This window comes from Muntiacus reevesi, chromosome 5, assembly GCF_963930625.1.
Source record: "Muntiacus reevesi chromosome 5, mMunRee1.1, whole genome shotgun sequence".
Lineage (NCBI taxonomy): Eukaryota > Metazoa > Chordata > Mammalia > Artiodactyla > Cervidae > Muntiacus > Muntiacus reevesi.
Genome location: NC_089253.1, coordinates 28,322,554 through 28,335,747, shown reverse-complemented (window position 1 = coordinate 28,335,747; position 13,194 = coordinate 28,322,554). Strand labels below are relative to the sequence as shown.

The 13,194-nt window shown below is 41.0% G+C and overlaps 3 protein-coding genes across 9 annotated transcripts; 1 reads left to right on the top strand and 2 right to left on the bottom strand.

Moving 5' to 3' along the window:
- Nucleotides 1–218: 218 nt before the first annotated feature.
- Nucleotides 219–10,439, top strand: LOC136169542 (tRNA pseudouridine(38/39) synthase-like). Of its 7 annotated transcripts, XM_065937354.1 has the most exons (6): nucleotides 219–260; nucleotides 6,639–7,059; nucleotides 7,176–7,741; nucleotides 8,295–8,485; nucleotides 8,600–8,754; nucleotides 9,566–10,439. In XM_065937354.1, the coding sequence occupies exons 2-6, from the start codon at nucleotides 6,682–6,684 to the stop codon at nucleotides 9,704–9,706; spliced, it is 1,431 nt and encodes a 476-aa protein (XP_065793426.1). In that variant the 5' UTR covers nucleotides 219–260; nucleotides 6,639–6,681; the 3' UTR covers nucleotides 9,707–10,439. The 7 variants fall into 7 exon arrangements, with proteins under 7 accessions (XP_065793426.1, XP_065793422.1, XP_065793429.1 ...); XM_065937350.1 differs by having other exon boundaries at nucleotides 8,600–9,695; XM_065937355.1 differs by having other exon boundaries at nucleotides 238–260; nucleotides 6,639–6,753; nucleotides 8,600–9,695.
- Nucleotides 2,168–8,971, bottom strand: LOC136169546 (centriolar and ciliogenesis-associated protein HYLS1-like). The gene is given in 3 exon segments (XM_065937367.1): nucleotides 2,168–3,453; nucleotides 5,976–6,092; nucleotides 8,926–8,971. Coding segments are annotated over 2 exon segments (945 nt in total). The 5' UTR covers nucleotides 5,990–6,092; nucleotides 8,926–8,971; the 3' UTR covers nucleotides 2,168–2,522.
- Nucleotides 9,935–11,194, bottom strand: LOC136169544 (pre-mRNA-splicing factor RBM22-like). The gene has a single exon (XM_065937363.1). The coding sequence runs from the start codon at nucleotides 11,192–11,194 to the stop codon at nucleotides 9,935–9,937; it is 1,260 nt and encodes a 419-aa protein (XP_065793435.1).
- Between the last annotated feature and the right edge of the window lie 2,000 nt (nucleotides 11,195–13,194).

Sequence of the window (13,194 nt, the reverse complement as noted above, 5' to 3'; positions counted from 1 at the left end):
TTAACGTTCTATTATTTTAGCGGACGAGAAATCATCCTCTCTTTTATTCTTGTCCTCGCGCAGGCCCCAGATCATGCCTTGTTGGAGGTGCCCAGAAGGTGGCCGGACTGCAAAACATTAGGCAGATTTCAGTGTTAATCCTGCACTCCCGGCTCTTAGAACTACATTTCCCATAAAGGTGGACTACATTTCCCATGAGGCCCCGGCGCAAAGTGACAGCTTCCTGTCTGGAGGAAAGCTGCGTGGCCGACAACCGGAAGGTAAGTGTGCGGGTGTTGGGGGGTGAATTATTTTCTGGGTTCTACAAAGAGGAACGAACAGATGCGCAAACAGATGGACGTTTCTGTCATTTCCCCTATGCTCCCTTTCTTGTACCTTGATCTTTTCAGGAGAGCACTCTTTTGAGTATGGAAGTGGAACCTCGCTAAAGACCCTGTGTTTTTGTGTCTGGTGCTTCTTGGAGCAGTTGTCAGAAACGTGCAGCAGTTAGGAGCTTGTTTACTTCGATTTCTTGAGTCCCCTGGGACTGCGGAGTGTAGTCTCTTCTGCCTCAGAATTCGTTTGCTCATGAAACCAAATATTAGAAGTGGAGATTCCGGTAGTATGTGGAGTGGGGAGGTGTGGCGACAGTTTCCCTCCAAATTTGAACATTGGTTTGATAATTTGGTGACCCCTTTCCTGGACTTCCGTGGTGGCTCAGCTGGTATAAAGAATCCACCCACAATGCGGGACACCTGGGTTCGATTCCTGGGTTGAGAGGATCCCCTGGAAATGAGAAAGGGTACCCACTCCAGTATTCTGGGCTGAATTCATTGGACCGTATACCATGGGGTCGCAGTCAGACACGACTGAGCGACTTTTACTTCCCTTCTTGATATTAGGCAGCTACTTGAAAACCACTGCGCTTCACCCTGAGGGGAGGTGGCGTTCTGGGGAAAACTACTGAGTCAATTCCCTTTTGCCAAAAATGTGTTACTACCGGTTTAACACCTTTGGACTAGTTAATTGGTTTCATAAGGTAGGTAATATTGGGCTTCGAGAAATATATGAAGAAGCAAACCACTGGGAGTTTTTTTTTAACTGATTTGTATGTAAAAAATGCTATGTTGCTGTTAACTTTTACAAAAGAGGTACAAACTACCTTGAATCCCACTACCTGGAGGTAGGTGTGTTGATCTTTCCTTGTGCTTTGTGTGTGCAGTAAGACAGATACTGTGTGGCCTGTATGCTTGATCTAATTTTCCTTTTTCTGTTAGCTTCCCATATATTTCCAATGACTAATGTCTAATTACTTCACTATTGGACAGCTGGCAGTTTCTACTTATTTGCAGTGAATGTTACCTTACATGTATCTTTGAGCCACAATTATTTGTCTCCCGGATGAACGCTTAACAATGGAACTGGGTGAATGAATGAATTATGTAACTTAAAATATTACGGAGAAAATGTATTTTAGCAGATAGTAATGGTCAAGGTCATTCATTTTTGTTACATGGCTGTTTTTCCCTTGAACAAGCAAGCTATTTCTGCTGTCACTCTTCTGGCTTAAATGCTAAACCTGAGAGCCCCCAGGTTTTAGGTATTATTGGAACAGAAGTGAAGAACAAACAGAACCAAAAGTTCAGATGAGCTCAGTTAGTGATTTGACCCCAACAGGCCAGATTCATTTTGGTGGTTATGTCTGCATCTGGCTCCAGCTGCTAGAAGTTTGAAGCTCTGTTGCAGTGTGGCAATAGCTTTCAAATGACAGACATGATTTCTAAGAAAATCTCAGAGGCAAATTATAAAAAGTATGGCATTCCAGAAGTGACAAACAGAGGGCAACATATTACTGAAATAATTCTGAAACAAAACTTGGGTTAGAACCTTGCATGGGATATCGTGCTATTATTGAGCATCTATTAAAAAACATTTAACATGGTTAGTGGAATTACTGTATACCTTTAGTAACAAAGGTTATCTTGCTGTTCCTTCATGTAGGATTGTGTGTAAAGGCCAGGGTTTTGTTCATTCCCTTTGGCTCTCATTTAAGTGTGGAGAGTATGATGCAGAGTATGATTGGAAGCAGAATCATAACCTAGGTTTGAGATTGCCTTTGGAAAATATTTAAGGGAAAATAAGGTCAAGTTCACAAATATCCAAAAGTCTTTAATAGGTAAGCTTACTGCTCAGCAACTTAGAAACACAATGATAAAAACAGGAACTCACATTGGCCAAAAGTAACAAGTTCATGAAACAAATAGTGCTGGCTTTGCTCACTAAGACAAACCAGAAAGACTAGGTCTGTTTTTCTGGCATGATTCCTCTTACAACTGCTAGATGTGATGGTCATTTGGAAGTTAAGTGGTAGATACCAATGTGACATATATCTAGGAAAGACCAGTGATGGGTGAAGTCCTTACTCTGTGTTCCATGGTATTTTGAGTTAGTTGTTTCTATTTAAATAAAAGGAGAGATACTAAGAACCAGATGATTGCAAACAATCCTGTGAAAGGAGAGACTAGTTAAAAAAAAAAAAAGCCTTAAGAAGGAGAAAGGGGGAAGGAAGGAAGTTTCTTGGGCATCACACCATTTGCAAGGTCACAACGAACACCCCAGCGAAGGGCAGATCGTTTCTTCTCGGTTGGCACTAGATAATTGTTTGGAACATATATATGCTGAGGCTTGGACTGGGCTTCTGCACGACAAAGCATCTGCTCTCGGATACCCCAGCGTAATTCCTTCCTATGATCTTCACCAGGTAACCGCATGGAGTCCCAGTCTCGTTTATATTCAAAATAGCGGGCTACCCGGTCTATCTTGCCCCGGTTTCTGCTCAACTGGTCCAGCCTCGGGAGGATAAAGGACTTGGGCCGGCTGGCAACAATCAGGTCTTGTTCATAAGCTGGAGGGCCCATTTCTTCTCTTCGTAGATAGCAAACGAGCTGATCTTGAGAAATCCCTTGGTATTCACGTGGTAGACTAAATTTTTGTGAAATATCAACTGGAGATTCCCTGTCTTCCTGGAAGTGCAGATTCATCAGCCTTTGTCTTAAGTCCCAGACATCCATGTCACTTTCTGTACCAGACTCTGATTCACTGATCATCGACTCATCTGTCACTAATACTTCCCCACCTGGCTTTCGACGCAGCACCTTTCTCTTCATAACTGGCTTTCGGAGTCTTTGGGAGGTCTCTGAGACTGCTTCTGAAGGGGCGGTGCTTTCTATGTGTGGGTAATGCAGTTGTGCAGGAAAAGCAGCTCGCTTTCCTGAGGTTACTGAGGCTTTACTGTAGGGATCATACAGGATGGACTGGGCTTCTCTCCTGACATCTCCCTCACCGTGGCCTGCACAGATATGAGTGAAAGCTTTAGTGGCTACCAATATTCATTCTTCTGGATCCATATCAGTCCATTTTTGTCCATCAGGTCCCACAAGTTCCTTCACTGCTTCTACTACACTGAAGGACCTTCTGTAATAGAAAATCACTGATTAGATTTCTGATAATAAACTTCCAGCTCAAACACCATTCCCTTCCTATGTACTATTTTATAGCAGTGAAACAGAACAGACATAAGTACAACAGTTAACTATATGGTAAAATACAGATTAGTCCAGGCAGTAAGGGAGCACTCTGGAGGGGCAGTAACTCAGTTCAGTTCAGTCGCTCAGTCGTCTCTGACTCTTTGCGACCCCATGGACTGCAGCACGCCAGCCTTCCCTGTCCATCACCAACTCCTGGAGCTTGCTCACTCGGGTCCATCGAGTCGGTGATTCTTCCAACCATCTCATCCTCTGTCGTCCCTTCTCCTGCCTTCAACCTTTCCCAGCATCAGGGTCTTTTCCAATGAGTCAGTTCTTCCCATCAGGTGGCCAGAGTATTGGAGTTTCAGCTTCAACATCAATCCTTCCAGTGAAAATTCAGGACTGATTTCTTTTAGGATGGACTGGTTTGATTTTCTTGCAGTCCAACAGACTCTCAAGAGTCTTCTCCTGGACCACAGTTCAAAAGCATCAATTCTTCAGCTCTCAGCTTTCTTTAGAGTCCACTCTCACTTCCATACATGGCTACTGGAAAAACCATAGCTTTGGCTAGGCAGACCTTAGTTGGCAAAGTAATGTCTCTGCTTTTTAATATACTGTCTAGGTTGGTCATAGCTTTTCTTCCAAGGGGCAAGCGTCTTTTGATTTCGTGGCTGCAGTCACCATCTGCCGTCATTTTGCAGGTATTAACTCAACTCACGGTTTATTTACCCACTTTCATTTCCAGGCTCTTCTTAAATCACTCCCAATTTTACTGCCTGAAGTCTTGTCACCTTTAGTAGCTCCTAGGATAGGTGGGTTCTGGCATAAGAAAAGCTCAAGAGATTAATGATATGGGGCATAATGCTTCATGTACATTATCTAACTTGGACTTTAGAGGGACACTTTATGCATTGTTTTCGTGTGCTTTACATTTATTAACTCATGTAATCCTCACAGCTGTGGGATAAGTGCTTTTAGTATCTCCTTTTCACAGATGAGTAGCATGAGGCATGGACAGATTAAATAGCCTAAGGTTACAGCGCTAGTAAGTGGTTGAGCTGGAATGCTAACTCAGGCAGTCTGGGTTCAGAGTCCATGCTTTTAACTGTGAGAGTGATTTAATCCAAAAGACCATCACAAGCACACACTCCTTATACTTAAGTACTTTAAGTACCCAAACCAAACACCCAATGCCAGTTTCCTGACTGGATCTAGAATAGGTATCTACTGCCCACTATTTTCTGTATCTCTGATATTTTTCTCAGGCTGAAAAACTAATACATATACATGTAGTTTAAAGCAAGGACTCTCCACCCCCTCACCCAAAGCAAGTTTCACTGTCAAAGGCAGCTTCTTATCATTTGTCCAGTAATTTTCCATATTCATATACACATTTTTATACCATAAAGAAACTCTTTCGAATCCTAAACAGTCTTAGTGATCCAGCTGTGTCAGTGTCAGAAGTAAGAGACTGACTTCATTGTTTAAAGGTATGTAGAAGTCCAAGGTATGGACGTACCATAATTTATTCAACGTGTTCCTGAGTGATTTAATTTAGTGATTTTATTTTTGTTCTTAAAAACGAGTCTTATAACAAGTATCTTGTAAGTTTTACATACTTGTGCAAGCATATGTGTACATTCAATTTCTAGAAATGGAATAGGTGGGTCAAAGGCATGTGTGCACTCAATTTTGATAGCTGTTGCCTGATTCCCTCTAAAGAAGTACTGAGTGTGTATTCCAAAGCTTGTTTCTCGTTCCTCTCTTCAAGGTGGTATACTATCAAACACTCTCCTCTTTGCAGTCAGTTTGATAAAACAGCCCTCCTATATACTGGCATTTATTTAAATTGAGTAAATTTGAGCATCTTTGCATACATTTCTAAGATTTTTTTCCCTGTGTATGAAATATGCTTGTTTCCGTTTACCTCTCAGGTTGCTGGTTTTTTCCTTATTGATCTTTATATGAAAGCTGATTATATATGCAATACATACCATCATTACAGTTTTCTTCCAGTTTGTTATCTAACTTCTGACTTTTGGCTGTTAGAAACATATTCTTAGGTGGTCGCAGTTTTTTGGGTTTCTGCAGCTCCTTACTTATGCCTTCCCTACTTCAAGATTGTAAGACGGTTATGTCATGTTTTCTCCTAATACTTGTATAGTTTCGTTTTTTACATTTAAATTTGTCATCTGTCATAGAAACTCCAAGAGCAGAAAACTAAATGAGTTACCTAGACGTAAAGTAACCAACAGTCAAAGACTGTCTAGTACTGTCCCAGTTTACAGATGTAGTACAGTTGTCCTCAGATTATTGCAATACGTCAGGAATTTTAACACTGATATCTAAATTATATTATCCAGAGTGACTTTATTTTCCATCATGACAATTTTAACTACTAGAGGTACAGAAATCTCTTATCAGAACATGCATTAAATTTGACTTAGAAAGAACTTAATGCTTAATTACCTTCTTTGTGCCATCAAGCTGCTTAAAGGGGTAAAATCTTGATTCCAGATTCTACTTCCAATATGAAGTACAATCACTGACAAGTTTCTTCCACTGGGCCAGCTTCTACTGAACCACCTTTAAGACAGAACTGTTTCAGATGACAGAACACACCACCCACCACAAGCAGTAATTTTATCTGCAATATTAGAAAGCAGCAGAAACTTGGCATAGACATAAATACTCCATATAAAAAGATTTTATGATTGGAAGATAGCACAAATATAATGAGACATCAAAAGGAAATGTTTTAGGGGAAAAATATCAATAACATCAATCCTCCACCATCTCGGCTCATGAAGAATAGAGAATTGAAATCTACGTTTCCCCTAAATTCTGACTACTTAAATCATAACAATGCTAGCTGGATTTTTTAATTTTTTGGTTGATGCTACCTTCCTTTTTCACTGTGAATTGACCAGACATGATGGAAAAGAATAATATCTAGATGATCGATCCATAATAATGAAGCTAGCGCTTGTATCCCTGGGCAGAATCCAACATCTATATATCCTTTAGGCCTCAAATTAAATCTTAGATACTGTTTGAATATAATGGAATGATAGATACCAACATCACCAAGGGAATCAGCACTAAAACTGTGTCTCTTTACTCTCTTTTCAGATAGGGTGGATCTCTTTGTATTTATTCCCGAGGTTGTCCTATCATGGCTGAAAATGACGCAGACAGAATCCAGACCGAGAAACTCCTAAAGAGAGTACAGGAACTGGAGCAGGAGGTAAAGCGACTTAAAAAAGAACAGGCCACGAACAAGGACTCAAACATTCGAGAGAATTCTTCAGGAGCTGGGGGGAGAGCGAAGCGTGCCTTTGATTTCAGGGCTCACGGTCAAAGACATGTAGCTCTAAAGATCGCCTATCTGGGCTGGGGATATCAGGGCTTTGCCAGCCAGGAAAACACAAGCAATACAATTGAAGAGAAACTGTTTGAGGCTCTAACCAAGACCCGACTGGTAGAAAACAGGCAGACATCCAACTATCACCGCTGTGGGCGAACAGACAAAGGAGTTAGTGCCTTTGGACAGGTAAGGGCCATTGTCCTGTTTCGCAAAGCAAGCAATCCTAATACATTCTAGGTGTACGTACATACTGAGGATTCAGATTATTTGCATCTCTAAATATCTTTCTCTTAATTCCACAGGTGATTTCTCTTGACCTACGTTCTCACTTTCCAAAGGGCAGGGATTCTGAGGATCTTAACTTAAAAGACGAAGTCAATGATGTGGCTACAGAGATCCGTTATACCCACATTCTCAACCGGGTGCTCCCTCCAGACATCCGCGTGCTGGCCTGGGCTCCCGTAGAAACTAGCTTCAGTGCTAGGTTCAGCTGTCTTGAGCGGACCTACCGCTATTTTTTCCCTTGTGCTAACTTAGACATTGTAACCATGAACTATGCAGCTCAGAAGTATGTTGGCACACATGATTTTAGGAACTTATGTAAAATGGACGTAGCCAATGGGGTGATTAATTTTCAGAGGACCATCCTGTCTGCTCAAGTACAGCGAGTGGGCCAGAACCTGGCCGGGGAAGGAGGGCAAGAACCCTTTCAGTTATGCCAGTTTGAAGTGACTGGTCAGGCGTTCCTTTATCATCAAGTCCGCTGTATGATGGCTATTCTTTTTCTGATTGGCCAAGGAATGGAGAAACCAGAGGTTATTGATGAGCTGCTGAACGTAGAGAAAAATCCCCAGAAGCCTCAATACAGGTAAGTTAAAAACACACACCCAGACTGTCGCCCCCCCCAACCCGAAAAAAAACAGCTATTGCCCTTAGATATATTAGAATATATTTTAAAATATTCTTCCTCTCCCCACCATTGTCTAAAAAACTAAGTTTCTGATTCTCCCTTCATGAGGCTTTTACTCTAACTTGTAGAATGTTATGCACATGTAACAGTGATTACCTTTTCATTTTCTTCTGTCATTGTTCTATCCCTTTAGTAAGTAACAGGTGTCTGGACCAGGCCCCTTGGATAGTTTTACAGCACTATGGTGGGGCCAAGTCAACTCACTTCTAGGTGACTTGTTACAACTGAAATTTTCTGTAATGTAGATCAAGCCTAACTAAGTGATCCAAGGTTTGCTGCGTTTTTCTTTTTTTAGTTATAAAGTTGTTCAACATGAGGGATGGTGTCCTATCTTCTCAACTATTAGATACTCCATATTGACAAAATTTCGCCCTCCTCCTAAGCCAGCTGATCCTGTTTTTTAAGACCTGCTGGATGGCTGCTGTGTACTCTCATCCTGTTTCTTGTCTAGCATGGCTGTGGAATTTCCTTTAGTCTTGTATGACTGTAAGTTTGAAAATATTAAGTGGATCTATGACCGGGAAGTTCAGGAGTTCAATGTTACCCACCTTCAGCAACTATGGGCTAATCATGCTGTGAAAACGCAGATGTTGTATAGTATGCTGCAAGGACTGGACTCTGTTGCACTGCCCTGTGGAACAGGTATGATGGGAACCAAAGTTATCCAGGGTGGTGGGGGAGGGAGATTCACAGAGTTTGGAAGTGATTCTGTTGTGGTAAAGTATCCACTATAATGCTTGACTGTATATGTTACAGGACCTAAGATGGATGGAATGATAGAATGGAGAAATGTTAAGCCCTCTGTCACAAAGCAGACCAGTGCCTTTGTAGAAGGAGTGAAAATGCGCACTTATAAGCCCCTAATGGATCGTCCTAAATGCCAAGGATTAGAATCCCGGATCGAGCATTTTGTACGTAGGGGACGCATTGAACACCCACATTTATCCCATGAGGAAGAAACAAAAGCCAAAAGGGACTATAGTGACACATTAGAGGAAGAAAATACTGTTTTTGAAAAGCCAACGAAGAGAATTTGTGTTGATGCAGAACTTAAAAGCATCATTTAACCACAGAAAACTCACCAAGATCTAGGAGGCAACAAAGCACCATTAGGCTACAGAAGTTTTTTTTTTGAAAATTGACCTGTTTTTATTTTGCAAAACCAAAATACAAGACAATTTTTTTTCCATCTACAATTCAGTTATTTCCAAATATTCTAAGACCAAACAGAATCCCGGGCCCTGAGCAGGAAATTAAAATGTGACGCTGAAGTCACACAAAGGTGAATGCTGAAGATTGACATTCCAGCTGTACGCCACAAGTCTTCCATTCAAACACACTCTTAATTCTTTTCCTTTAACAGTTTGTTAAAGTGTTTTACAGGAAGTTCTTTAAAATAATTTCATCTCAAATACCAGGTTTCTTCTATGATACACAGCTCCATGAAATCTGTGTCTCCATCTGATTGACAGGAATGAAAAGTATTTTTTGTCTTTTTTGGAATCAGCCAGACTCCTTAATAAATCAGGAAAGGAGAGAGAAGATCTGGGTTGTGCTGGGTGCTGTTTCTACTTGTCTTTCAAGAGTGTGACTTTAGAAGCATTAAATCACACTCTTGCCACTACAATGATTAGTACTAGTAATCTTTTTTTAAGATGATAAAAAGGAAAACATCCAATGGACATAAAAAAGGTCAAAAACTGCTTGTTTTTCTTACTGCAGGTCATTTCCCACCCCCTCCACCCGCCAAAAGAAGATACAAAAGGAACATATGGTTGGGATGGCAACTCCGCTGGACATTCCAATTCACCCAGTTGCTTGTTCGCCATACAGAAGAGGGGAAGAAGCATTAAGTTTTATTAGTAATGTTATAGCAATAACCAGATGTGTTAATAGCAGCTTATTTCAGGTCCATCAATCCTTTGAGAACACAGAGGAAATCATGGCTGTCGTTCTCCAACTGCCCACAGATGAATACATTCCACTACCATGGAAACTACGAAGGAAGGAAAAATGTATTTATTCCGGGATTCACTTACTAGGGTTTTTAAGCGCCCTCTCTTCCGTAGAGCCCCAGAGTGGTGATGAGTGCTAGGGGCTGCTGTGTTTCCCAGCATGTGCTCCCATCCTCTGAGGGTCCTGAGAAGGATAGTGGATTGGTCCTGGAGCCCTCATGAAAGGAGGGGGTGGTCCCATGGAGTGGAACATGTGTGGCCCAAAACCTGGGGGTGTGGGCGGGACAATACCAGGTGGGGGTGGCAGGGCAATGTTCACCATGGCCGGAGGACCACCGGGCGGTAGGTTGAAGTAGTTGGCAGAGGCTTCTTCTTCAGGAGGAGGAGGAGGAAGAGCTCCTGGGAGCCCTGGAATGGGCTCAAGCTTGATTGCAGAGTCTGTGGTTCCATCCTTCTCCTTTTCTTTCCCCCTGGCTGCCTGGGACCTCCCCCATTTCACGTTTAGCCTGCGGCCATTGACAATCAACTTATTAAAGGACTTCTCGGCAGCCACTTCTGCAGCCTGCCTTGTGGCAAACTGGATGAAAGCACACTGCTGTCTTTGCACAACAGTGATGGTCCGGATCTCTCCAAACTGGTAGAAGTGATTCCTTAGATCAGTCTCAGTAATGGTATCGCCCAGACCACCAACATACAGTGTGGTGATAGTCTTGTCCTCTGGTGGGTCCAGACGTGGCATTGTTGAAGCCCGCTTCAAGAGTTTATCTGCCACAGGGTCGTTGATTCCATAATATCGGTCTTTAATGTTCTGATCAGCAAGGGGGTCATCCGGATCTGTTGGTTTTTCATGTCTGTATGGACACTCCTCTCCTCTCTTACATTCTCCTTTCACCCAGAAGGAGCAAATGTGCGGTCGATTCCTTTTGTAGTAGGGTGTGGTCCGGGCCAGTTTGAGCAGCATGTCACTGGTGGATGTGGCTTTCCCCAACATGCCAACTGGCCGCGTTCCATCAGAGTTGGAAATCTCCCTCTCCATATTCTGCGTGTAGTACTCTTTGTTGACGTCGGACTTTGGCATGTCATCCTTAAAAGACAATCCTGCATCGCGAACCTGGATGGGCAGGCCATACTCTAGGTCTAAGAGGCAGGTCTGACAGACATTCTTCAATTTACTGCAGGTCTGGCACACTTCAGTCTTCTTGAAACGCATGCGGACCCCAGGGCACCAGCGAAACACTGTGAATGGCCTGGCACAGATTTTGCATTCCTTCCCATACTTTTCTTTGGTCATTCGGATATATGGGTTTTCTCCAAGACACGTCTGGCACAGAATAGGGAAGTCCGCATCCTCCCAATTCTGCCTGTTGTAGGTGTTAGAACACAGAGAGATCGCCATCTTGAGAGGATCTGGAGGCAGCCACAGCTTGAGTTGGGAGAGGACCGCCACCAAGAAGTCTTTCTTGAACAAGAAGTTTAAACATTCCTTTTTTCCTGTCCAGGAGAAATAGAGGTGGGACAAGCAAGAAGAAATTTTTAAATGGACATGTATTTACATACACCTGGAAACCTGTGCCTTGTGTTCAAATTCATTAAAACCAGAACCCACAAGTATCTGATTTGTTGTGCTGTTCTTTTTAAAAGCAAATGACAACTAGTCATCAGAGTTCTCCTAAAAGAGCTTTGCCCAAATGTCAAAAACATAAAACATATTTGATAAACTGGTTTAGTGAAAATGACCTAAGTAGATAAAACACAGCACCTTTCAGGAAGCTTATCCATCTATTAATACTGCTATGTGAGCCACAAATGGTCTTTCTCCTTTAATTCTGAGGTAAAGATCCTTCTGTTTTTAGCATAATCAAGGAGTGTAGCAAAATATTCCCACTTAAACATATAACAATCCAAAGCATTTTATTTTTTTCAACTTTCTACCTTATTTCAATGTACTTTCACTGGCGTTAGTGTTCAATTGAAAAAAACAAACAAACAAAAAACCTAGGAAAAGAAGAGAGTTTAGGGAATCAAAAATATCAACTCTAAAAAATGATACATGAGTGAAAAGCAACTAACTAAAAAGTCATGCTTAGGAGAGTCTATAGTAGAAGCAAAAGAGAGGATTAGGGTCTTTGATCTTAAGTGAAATCCTTTCAAGGTTAACATAGATGTATTATCAAATCTAGGAGAATAAGGATTTAGTGACATTATTTCTGGTAGTTGCCATAGAAAAACTCAGGACAAACATCACAGATGAAGCAAATCAGAAGTCCCCAAATGTAACTTTGCAGAATTATCTGTGTTGTATAATACAGTGTACAAACTCCAAAGTCTGACTCATGGTAAGGACTAAATGAATGTAAGTAAAGCAAGGCTTAGCTTTTATGTTGGAAAACAATTATTTCAATAGGTTGTGAAGTTTAAAAAAGATTTTATATACATAACATGTAAGTATATGTTACATATATAAATAAAATGGTGCTTTGTGAGAACTATTATACCATCCATTTCAACGTTCATGCAATACAAAACTACCTACCGAAGAGATAAACACAGAACACAGGAAAGTAGGGACAGAAATGGAACAGGACACTGGGCTGGGGGGATTTCCAACACTAAAGCCCAAAGTGATTTTTTTTTTTTTAATGGCATGTGTACTATACTATGATTAGCATGTTTTCTTTGCAGTCAAATTATTGCACACTTTTTCTTGAGTGTATGAAGACAGGTGTTTGCAAATAATAAAATATACAATTTAGCAAGATCTGTAAGTAGCTGTCAGTTTTTTCTCTTTCTTTTTTAATATAAAGAACTGATCATCTTTTCTCCTTACCTATAGGGAAACTTTCACACAGATGCTAGAACAGCTTATATTTTGTAAATAAATACAGATATTATCTGTACCAAAATACCCAGCAGTATCTTGTCAAAATCTGAAGCCATTAAGTGCTCAAGTTGAGTGTTACAAATGAAAGGATTTCAAGAGTGGAAGGGAAGGGTTTAAAATTGGAAGAGGGGCTGGGTCACTAGTTAAGATTCTAAACTTTGCTGAGTTAGAACAAATTCCTCTACTTCTTGGAAGTGAAGCGTGTAGCTTCAAGCACGGCAATATTAGAACAAAAGAAAACAAAATACCCTAAAAAAAGATAACCATAATCCAAAGAAACAACAGACTAGTGGAAATTATATAACGGGTATTCAAAATCACTTATTCACATTCCTCTTAGAGAGCTATTAAAACCAACAAACACCGGCAGAATAGACAAAAGAGGAATTATCAAAGAAATCAAGACTAATAAACATAAAAAGTTCCATCTTATTAATAATGCAAATAAAAATATTAAGTTATCCTTTTAGATTGGTAAGATTTTTTAATGCAGGGCAGAGTGTGGAGAAATATCT